Here is a 10,548-nt window from a genome sequence, read left to right as displayed (position 1 = left end):
ACAACACTTAGGTTGCGACACAACATAAAAAGGAAAGGTACAAAAATAGCAGCACAAAGAAATTGGGCTATTCTAAGAATCGATCCGATTGCTAGAGCAAGACCAACTATATAGTTTATACATCCTATGTAGCAGGGAATTTAGGCAGGATGACCATACTGCCGACTAGAACCGACTATGATCGACTAATCAAGCTGGTCGACAACTAATCGCGATTAGTCAGCTGATCAGTGCCATGGCAACTAGGGTCGACTAGTCAATTTGAAAACATTGTTTTGGATTTGGTTGAGGATGTGATTTTGCAATATAATGTGAAGGATCGACACATTTCGAAGTTCTCTGGCTCAGGGTATACTCTTGCAAGCATCCTATAAGGCTTTCTTTGTGGTCACCATCAGATTTGCATAATGGAAAAAAAAATATGGAAATCCTGAGTTCCACTATGTTGCAAGTTTTTCATATGGCTGGCTGTTCTTAAGCAATGTTGGACAGACGATAGTTTGGCAAAGATAGGTCTCCCTGATCCTCCTCGCTGCCCTCTTTGTGATCAAGCCTGATAGACCATGCAACACATTCTTATCTCTTGCGTTTTCTCTTGGCAAGTTTTGTGTCCATTGTTCTCCAACGGGCTAGGCTTGAGAGGATTTCGTCTTCTACTAATGCTGTGAATTTTTCTAGCTGGTGGAGTCACTCTGTCAAGTAGGGATGCAAGCAGGCTTGTCCAGGAACCCGCAAACAGGCTTAATTTTTGTGGGTTCGTAGACAAGCCTGCTTGCATCCCTACTGTCAAGCAAGTGGACAAACAGCAAAGGAAAGGACTTAATCCGCTAGTTATCATTGTTGTTTGGCAGCTATGGAAACATAACAACAATGTGGTTTCAACGCTGCTGCTCCAAATGCGAACAAAGTCATGTGGGCTATCAAGGAGGAAGGTGATAGAGGAATGCCAACAGGCTTAGATTCACTTAATGATGAGATTACAAGAGGGTTACATATAAATAGAGGATATAGGGTAGCCCAAAGGGCCAGGCCAGCCTGGAGGAGGCGGCATGTACAGGTAGGAAATAAATACTCTAACACCCCCCCCCCCCCCCCCCCCCCGCAGTCGAACATCGTTAGAACGAACGTTCAGACTGGAGCGAAAATCCATAAAAACAGAAGAAGGAAGGCCCTTTGTGAAGACATTGGCGAACTGCGACGTGGTGGGAACGTGAAGCACACGAACAGCCCCAAGGGCGACCCGTTCTCGGACGAAGTGAAGGTCGATTTCCACGTGCTTGGTGCGCTGATGCTGAACGGGGTTGGTGGAGAGGTAGACGGCGCTGACGTTGTCGCAGTAGACGAGGCAGGCAGAATCCAGAGGGTGATGCAGCTCCTGCAGAAGTTGCCGTAGCCAGGAGGCTTCAGCGACGCCGTTGGCAACTGCACGGTATTCGGCCTCGGCGCTCGACCGTGAAACAGTGGGCTGGCGCTTGGACGACCAGGAGATGAGACTGACACCGAGGAAGACAGCATAGCCAGAGGTGGCACGGCGGGTGTCAGGGCAGCCAGCCCAGTCAGCGTCGGTGTAGATGATGAGCTGAGTCGGGGCAGAGCTGGGAATGACAAGACCAAAACCGATAGTGCCCTGAAGGTAGCGAAGAATCCGCTTGGCAGCAACAAGATGAACTTCCCGGGGATCATGCATGTGCAGGCAGACTTGTTGAACGGTGTACGCGATGTCGGGCCGGGTGAAAGTTAGGTACCGGAGAGCACCCACAAGGCTGCGATATGCTGTAGGATCATCAGAAGGGCCGGCATCAGCAGAGACTTTGGCACAAGTGTCAACAAGGGTGGAACAAGGCTTGCAGTCGCTCATGCCATGGCGAGCAAGAATGTCCAGAGTGTACTGACGCTGTGAGAGAAACAGAGTGTCCTTCTGTCGCTGAACTGCCACGCCAAGAAAATGGTGCAGGGAACCAAGATCCTTCATGGCAAATTCCTTCTTCAGTGCATCAATCACCTGGTATAAGAGCGGCTGAGAGGAGGCTGTAACAACAATATCATCCACATATAGGAGCAAGTAGACTGTCTCGGTGCCGCGGTGATAGATGAAAAGGGAGGTGTCGGACTTGGCTTCAGTGAAACCCAGAGAGAGCAGATAGGAAGCAAACCGGCTGTACCATGCTCGCGGTGCCTGCTTCAAACCGTAGAGGGACTTGTTGAGCCTGCAGACGTGTTCGGGAAGAGCAGGATCGGCAAAACCAGTGGGCTGAGAGCAGTACACCGTTTCTGACAATGTCCTGTGGAGGAAAGCGTTCTTCACATCAAGTTGATGGATCGGCCAGTCCCGAGAGTGAGCCAGAGTGAGGACGGTGCGAACAGTAGCTGGCTTGACGACAGGGCTGAAGGTTTCATCGTAATCAAACACCGGGGCGCTGTGTAAACCCACGAAGCACCCATCGAGCCTTGTATCTGTCCAGAGAGCCATCAGCATGAAACTTGTGTTTGAAAACCCATTTGCCGGTGACCACATTCGCCTTGGCAGGGCGAGGGACGAGATCCCAAGTGTGGTTGTCCAAGAGAGCAGCATATTCTTCTTCCATAGCCCGACGCCAATGGTGATTGGTAAGAGCGTCACGACAGGACCGCGGTAGCGGGGACAGGGCCTCGGTGTGCAGAGCAAGACGAGGCTGCTGGTACCCAGATTTCCCATGGGTCGCCATGCCGTGAGAATTGGCGACGGGCTGGATGGGAACAGCACCTGCCGGAAGCGGAGGACCACTCTTGACATAGCACGGTGGAGAGGGAATGATGCCGGAGCGTCGAGGAGTCCCAGCGAGGGGCTCAGGCGGCGAGCTGGGTGCCGGGGTACGCCGGGTGTAGACATGGACGACGGGCGGTTTGTCTAAGTAGGATGCCGAGGGCGCCTGCTCAGGGGACGTCGTGGACGCCGGTGCAGGGCGGACGCCGAGGGCGCCTGCAGGGGGGGTGCCGGCCGAAGCGTGGTGAAGCCGGGTGGGGGAGACCGGGACGCCGGTGTGCCTGGGGCAGGCACCGAGGCGACCGACGGCCGGGGCACGGTGAAACCCGGTGGAGGTGGCCTGGACGCCTGCGTGCCCAGTCCCGGCACCGGAGTGACCGATGGCACAGGCTGGGAGGGGCGCGCAGAGGCGCAGGCGCTGGCAGGGAGCCTGCGCCCCCAGTTATACTGGCAGGCAGAAAAGAGACTGACGGGGGGTCATCATCAGTTAGAAAATCAAGCTCGTGTGTAGGTGGTGAGGGCCGACGAAGGGAGAAAGGAAATGTTTCGTCAAAAACAACGTGGCGAGAGATGATGACACGGTTGGTGGCGAGGTCGAGGCACCTGTAGCCCTTGTGATCGGGAGAATAGCCAATGAAAACGCACAGAGAAGAACGCGGGGCGAGTTTGTGAGGAGTGGTGGCGGTGAGGTTGGGGTAACAAGTGCACCCAAAGGTCCGGAGGTCATGATAGGAAAGATGAGTGCCATAGAGCGCGAAGAAAGGGGTGCTCATGTTTAGAGTCTTGGTGGGGAGGCGATTGATGATGTGGGTGGCAGTGGCAAGGGCATCAGCCCAATAGGAGGGGGGCATGGAAGCTTGGAAGAGCAAGGTGCGGGTGACATTGTTGGTGGTACGAAGCATGCGCTCGGCTTTGCCATTTTGCTGCGAGGTATAGGGGCAAGACATGCGGAGAGAAACACCTTTAGCAAGAAAGAAAGCACGAGACGCAGAGTTGTCAAACTCACGGCCGTTGTCACATTGCACGGATTTGATGGTGCAACCAAACTGAGTGAGCACATAGGCGAAAAAATTAGAGAGGACAGAAAAAGTGTCAGACTTTAAGCGAAGAGGAAAAGTCCAAAGAAAATGAGAGCAATCATCAATAATAACTAGTTAATATTTAAATCCGGATACACTGATAATTGGGGATGTCCACAGATAACAATGGATCAAATCGAAATTATGAGGTGCTCTCGACAGGGAACTAGTAAAGGGTAGGTGGACATGGCGCCCAAGCTGACAAGCATGGCAGAGGGAGTAATCATCAGGCTTGCTGCAGATAATTGAAGAAGACTGGGCGAGGCTCTGAAGAGTTGCCTTGCCGGGGTGGCCGAGGCGACGATGCCAAGTAGCCGGGGAGGGAGTGGCCACAAGAGCGCAGGAACCGGAGGGCGACGACGGGAGCTACAGGGTGTAGAGGGGCCCTGAGCTGTTACACCGAAGGAGGACGTTCCTGGTACGGAGATCCTTCACAGAAACACCAAGAGGGTCAAACTCAACAGAAACGAGATTATCAGAGGTGAACTGTCTAACAGAAAGAAGGTTTTTAATGATGTCAAGGGCTATAAGAACGTTGTTGAGATGAAAGGGACCAGGAAGAGTAGAGTAGCCGATGACAACGACCGGTAAGGTGGCACCATTGCCCACTACAATGGAGGAAGGAAAGGAGGAGGATGGCGACATGGTGACCATACCAGGGTTGGAAGCAATGTGAGAAGTGGCGCCCGAGTCGACAACCCAGTCCGAGGAACTTGGTGGCGGGGTAAGGGTGACGGTGCTGAAGGCGTTGGCGAGGGACTGGGGATCCCATGGTGACCATGCAAAAGGGGACGTCTGGGTGGGCGTCTGGTAGTACGCTGCAGGAGCCGGAGGACAGTATGCTCCAGGAAGAGGCATGCCCGTCATCAGAGCTTGCTACAGAGACGAAGGCGGGCCGACGCGAGGCGGTGGACCGCGAGGACCACTGGGGGCGGACCCGGGCCACATATGGATGGACCCGGTCCATGGGTTGAGGAGGGAGGGCCACTGCGATCCGCCTGGCGAGCCACTGTGCGAACCGCCTTGGCCACGGCCACCGCGGCGACGCCGGCCACGGCTGCTGCCAGATGACACCCTCCCGGCGACCTGTGGAGGGTGCGGGGATGCAGGCCCAGGCGGCTTGCTGGACGAAGAGGCGATGAGAGCCGAGGGAAGCGCCGAGGGAGGCGCCATGTTGAGCTCGGCCAGGCGTAGGTCGGCGCGGACGTCAGCAAACGAAGGGAACGGCCACTGACGGGTGACGAGCTGCGACATGAACTGGAAGCGCTCGTTGAGGCCACGCAGAATATTCAGCACAAGAGTACGGTTGTTGATGGGATCGCCAAGATCGGCAAGTGCATCAGCCATACTCTTCATCTTGCGGCAGTAATCGTTGATGGAGAGGGTGCCCTGGGAGAGGGTGCGAAACTCAGCGTCGAGAAGCATGGCGCGGGACTCACGATTGTTCAGGAACTGTTGTTCGAGCCCGAGCCAGGCCGCCCGAGCAGTGATGCCGTCACGCTCGTGGATGACGTCCAGGAGGTCGGAGGAGATGGTGTTGAAGAGCCAGGAGACGACCACACAGTCCATGCGCGACCATGTCGGGTCGGCGAAGCAGGAATCGTCACTCAGAGCGAATCGTCAGAGGATGAGAAGGACGTAGTCGCGCCACTTGGAGTAGTTGGAAGACTGCAGATCAAGAACGATGGGGATCAAGTTCTTGATGTTCTGGACAGCGGCGGCCTGGCTGTGCAGATGAGCAATGGCCGTAGCTTCGGAGCGGTCGTCGTCGCCGTCCACGGTGTCGTCGTCCCGGAGGGATTCCGTGCGAAGACGCTCACGGAGGGCAGCGGCCTGCTGTTCCAGGACGTTAGCCTGCGCGCGCTCTTGGTTCAGAGCAGCGGCGGCGGCACGGACGCGTTCCTGGGCAGCGGCGGCTGACTTGAGAAGGTCAGCCTCCTCCTGGAGTTGCTGACTGCGCTCGGAGTTGGTGATGCGCAAGGAGGCGGCCTCCTCTTCCAGCGTCTTGGCGGCGGCGAGGGCTTCGTCGCGAAGCTGAGTCGCGGTGGAAGCAGCCGAGGCGCCGGAGGTTGAGCCGCCGGAGTGGGGCGCGGCAGCCGAAGGGGCCACGGGGGCCATCGGCGCTGCAGCCGTCAAGGCGAGGCGCGGCGGCCGAGGGGACGGGGGGGGGGGGGGGGGGGGGGGCGGAAGCGGAGGGGTGGGCGGGAGGTGAAAGGCCCAAGACGTGATTAGTCTGATACCATGATAGAGGAATGCCAACAGACTTAGATTCACTTAATGATGAGATTACAAGAGGGTTACATATAAATAGAGGATATAGGGTAGCCCAAAGGGCCAGGCTAGCCTGGAGGAGGCGGCATGTACAGGTAGGAAATAAATACTCTAATAGAAGGAACTTTGTGGTTTACAGCAAGGGATTGCTTTTACTCAATATAGGGAAAGGGGATTGTTTTTAATCAATCTGGTGGAGGTGCTTCCTCACCTACATACCACTCTCTCCATAAGTGCCACTTTTCCCTTCACATCAATGCCATCAATCTCTCTATAGTTTTATGGATGCTAAATGGCATGATTGTTTTAGCAATATGAAGGTGAGTTATAGATAGAACATGCAATTATTAGAATCTAATATATGAGTGGATTTTCTTAATCTGAGCCTTGTGAATAATGCAATGCAAGCAACAAAACCAACTGAGAACAGAAAAGTACAGCACAGCAGCCATAAGGTACTTAATACTTACATGGTAAAGTGGTACGTCATCAAGACTATGAAGCACAAGAGTCAACTCCGGAGCTGACAGTGTACATGCCAAAGACAATGCTAATTTTTCTTTGGGTGCCTTCTTTTGCTGAGGATTGTCATGAAGAACAAGAGGCTTCTTTTTATCTGAGTTTATTCTAATCAGTGGCTTAATTCTGCTTACAATGAGGTTACATTGGAATCCACTAATCCTGATATCTACTTCAGCTTGAACTGGCAATGCTGTCTGAGAGGAAAAAAATGCATAACCACATTAGCTACAAAAGGAAATTATAAACCAAAAAAACTAAAAGAACATCTTATCTGTGTATTCAAAGGGAAGCCTTATCTGTGTGTAAGGGAAGTATTCTCCAAAGAATTATTATAAAAGAAGGTAGATGGAGGCCCCTCAAAATTCTCCAAGGGAAATCAAAGGATCCAAAATAGTAGAGTTTGAATTAATAAAGAAATAAGATCAAACTGACCTGAGACGGAATGTTAGCTGAAACAACTGTTGAAACTTTTATAACCTCTAATACAGAGGTGGCACCATCCATTAGGAGCTGGAAAAACAATCAGTCATTGAAAAAACTTTAGATCCGGTTTTTCTATAGAAAATAATCGTGTTGAAATGACCAAAACTGAAAAAAAAAACTTATATTTCCTATAGATAACATAAAAACATACATGAATCTCCGTTATATCAGTTTCCAACCGAAGATGTGTTGTGACCTCTCCGAAGTCTTGTTGTGGTTGTAACCTTGTACATCTCAAAGATATGCTACCAATTTCATTGTTGATTGAGAGGCCATGATCTTTAGGCAAAAACTTCAGATCAAGTTTGGACATATTGAAGCTAACCTTCCAAACAAAACTACATTTTAGTGAACAGTAATCCAACAGTTAACTTGTTTTTTAAAAAAATCACAGTATAACAATTTAAAATGGCAAATATAGACAGTAGGAGATAACTTGAAAGTTTTGAATTGTACCCTAGGTAAAGTCAAACTCCCTAATACCTGGGTTACATGTGCTAGCAAAGAACAGTTTGAGTTACATTTTATATGATATTCAACATCACCTCTAACTATTTGTTTCTGATATTTCTTCAGTCCTATAATATTTGCACACTCAACAATGATAACTTGTATTTAATGAGCAATATCAGCACCAGTGAAGAACGATTATTCGATGGTTCTATACTTAAAGAATTACGCATCCTGTACATACTGTATATACATCCGGAATAGATTTAGCTTTGCTAAGCAATATCACTCCAATGCAGCCTCCCTCCAAGTCAATATAAATAACAAAAAGCATATGTCCACATATTTTATAGGGAAAATGAACCAATACGACTATTGTCAAAAGTATAAGCAAGCATAAACAAGCTAAAAAAATAAAAGATGAACTATGCATGCAGTAGAGCAAAATACTTGTGGATAGATAAATATAGAAACATCAGTTGTACTCTAGGGAGTTCATACAACCTTTTCGGGAAACATACTGATCTTCTTATTTAGTGATGCAAGTTTGCCCCCTTCAGATCTGGCTGCTGATTTATTATCCACAGAAGGTTCATCCTTTTGCTCAGCAACAGTAGAGGCAGATGGTTTCTTTTTTGCGAGTAATTTCTCTTCCAAATTCACAACAATTGGACCAAGCATCAAGTCCAAATTTTTTACTCTAATTGCTTTATCCCTAAAATACATAGTCAAGAATAGTTCCTATTGTTAATTATTTCATTATTTATAAATCTGATGAAGTTTGCAAAGCATTGACTTAACGTGTTACCTCTGATGAAGGTCACATGAGAGTGATATATCCTCAAGCAGGAAAGAGCTACAGTCTGAAGTGTCCATGGCTGAACAATATTGTCCACTAACCCACCAATCCAATTTACTAAACACCGATGTGTTGTTTTCAATGCTGTCTGACTCCAGTGCTTGCACAAATAAAGGTATGATATTAACTTGAACATTAAGAACTGGATCCAGTCCTCCAGTTTTAGATATATCAATCTTAAGGTTCTTGATACCAAGAGCAGCTTTTGGAGCCTGCAGTATGTAGAGACAAGTTATTGCAAAGTTATCAACGCGCACACATGAGAGAGAGAGAGAGGCAAAACAGAGAACACACGTTAGAGCCACTGTGACTCATATGTACCTCTTGTTAAGAAAATGCCATAGATTACAAACAAAACAAGAAAGATAAGCATATCCATATAAATTGTTATCGAACAAATCTAAAGATGGCTTCACCTGCATTATAAAGCTCCTAACAACAAAAGAAAAAAATGATGATGGCTTACCTATTCGGATATGGATCTATCATATAGAATGTACCTTTCTTTCAAAAAAAATCATATAGAATGTACCAAAGACTGAACCAGAACCAGAGCACACATCTGCTAGCACGAGAACTTAGCACAAAAGTCTATCAAGCGACTAAACCTTTGAGATTATGTGACTATACAGCTAGTAGTCTATTATATTACAACTTATGGGCCTCTTCATTTCCAGCATCTGCTAATAATGACAGAGAAAAAATGTTTATGGGGTTACTGGGAGAGAGATATGTCATTCACAAAATTGTTAGTGTTCACAATAATACAACTATGATTGATGGAGTTTAAGTATCTGAATAGTAGGCAGTACCTTAAGCCTCAGCTCCACTATGGATAATGACAACAGACTGGCCATGCTTGTTATCAGCCTCCATTTTGCTTGTCCTTTGGATTTTCCTTTTGCTTTGGCTGCTGTGGTCGAGGTCGGTTTGCGAGGGGAAGGTTTCTTCTTGTTAGCGGATTTCACAGGTTGCCTGAGGACAACATCCAAATCAGAGATTTGCAGTTGCAGGATTGGTCCATGGGTTAGTATTGTAAATCCCAGCTGGGTGATTGGTTTACGCAGGCCAAGTCTAATTTCACCAATGCAGATGGACTCAACAGCGCCCTGAAATGCAATGCAAACGCGGATGGATCATATGTCAGGATTGGCATTGCCATTGGCGTGGAGGGATGAGAAGCCACAAAAGCAGGTAGACGGGAAGAGGTACCTTCGGTGATGAAACGGTGATGTCCCTCAGGTAATTGAAGCCGTAGGAGCGGCAACCGATGGAGAGCTTGGCCGCGCGTTGGAGCACCCAGGCTACCGCCCTGGCGAATAAGCTGCGATTGGAGTTCGCAATACACAGATCCTTGAGAGCCACTCACCCCATCTCATTCCGAGAATTGAGAAACATAACGTATAGCACGGTGACAATTTCGTCCGGTGAGGCTTCGTGGGGAAAAAGGGAGGAAGAGGGGGCGGGGGCGAAACGTACATGACGGCGACGCATCCGGCCGCAGCGGCAAGGGCGGCGAGGATGGCGAGCTTGAAGACGGAGAGGAGGAGGCCGTGGCGGAGGACGAGCTCGACGGCTTCCCAGGCGACGACGAACCCCACCAGCAGCTGCACTAGGCCAAGCATCATCTTCGCTTCTCCTCCTCGGACCTCTAGCACTCCGTCATGGCATCAAACCCTTCTTCCTTCCGGAAGAATGCGAGGTCGCCACGACGGCGAGCAATCGCGGCGCGCGCTCCGTGCGGGATCCGGTTGGTCGTGGTTGTGGATGGAAGGTTGGGGGGGGAAGCGCGGGGCTGAGCGGAGATGGTGCGGAATCGCGGACTGGTGTAATGGAGAGGAGAGGACGGACGGGAGCGGAGTGGGGAAGAGGTGGCGCGCCATTTCCGGGGGAAGCGAAGGGGGGCGACCGGCCCGCGTGGGGAGGAAAAGGGTGCGGGCGGAGTGGCGCGGCGGTTACCCACGTCCGAGTACAAATTCCATAAAAAAAAATTGCACGCCCGCTAGGGGCGAGTTTCGTTTGGCTCCCGAAGTACAAAATCACACTCTCTGACTCTTAACGTATTTAATTGATACTATCTAGGTCCAAAATAGATATGAGGAAGGTTAGAAGCTAACGTGGTTGTCCACGTGGTCAGCCAC

General features: G+C 50.0%; 1 protein-coding gene across 4 annotated transcripts in view; it reads right to left on the bottom strand.

Moving 5' to 3' along the window:
* The window catches only part of LOC136543289 (protein ABERRANT POLLEN TRANSMISSION 1-like), a 30,350-nt gene extending 20,042 nt beyond the window's left edge, over positions 1-10,308 (bottom strand). For 3 of the 4 annotated variants that reach the window (XR_010780793.1, XM_066535776.1, XM_066535785.1), the window contains exons 1-8: positions 9,887-10,308; positions 9,620-9,731; positions 9,220-9,516; positions 8,357-8,619; positions 8,053-8,263; positions 7,250-7,423; positions 7,048-7,125; positions 6,564-6,809 (exon numbers count right to left, since the gene is read on the bottom strand). Coding sequence is in view for 3 of the 4 variants with exons in the window: in XM_066535776.1 (XP_066391873.1) it covers positions 6,564-6,809; positions 7,048-7,125; positions 7,250-7,423; positions 8,053-8,263; positions 8,357-8,619; positions 9,220-9,516; positions 9,620-9,731; positions 9,887-10,035 (1,530 nt within the window). In the remaining variant the exon portion in view is untranslated. Of the gene's footprint in view, positions 1-6,563; positions 6,810-7,047; positions 7,126-7,249; positions 7,424-8,052; positions 8,264-8,356; positions 8,620-9,219; positions 9,517-9,619; positions 9,732-9,886 lie in introns of those variants that run through there. The other variant, XM_066535781.1, reaches the window with a different exon arrangement.
* Between the last annotated feature and the right edge of the window lie 240 nt (positions 10,309-10,548).

Source organism: Miscanthus floridulus, chromosome 1 (genome assembly GCF_019320115.1).
Source record: "Miscanthus floridulus cultivar M001 chromosome 1, ASM1932011v1, whole genome shotgun sequence".
In the NCBI taxonomy this organism is placed as follows: domain Eukaryota; kingdom Viridiplantae; phylum Streptophyta; class Magnoliopsida; order Poales; family Poaceae; genus Miscanthus; species Miscanthus floridulus.
The sequence above is the reverse complement of the archived record's forward strand: the minus strand, read 5'-3'. Positions and strand labels throughout refer to the sequence as shown.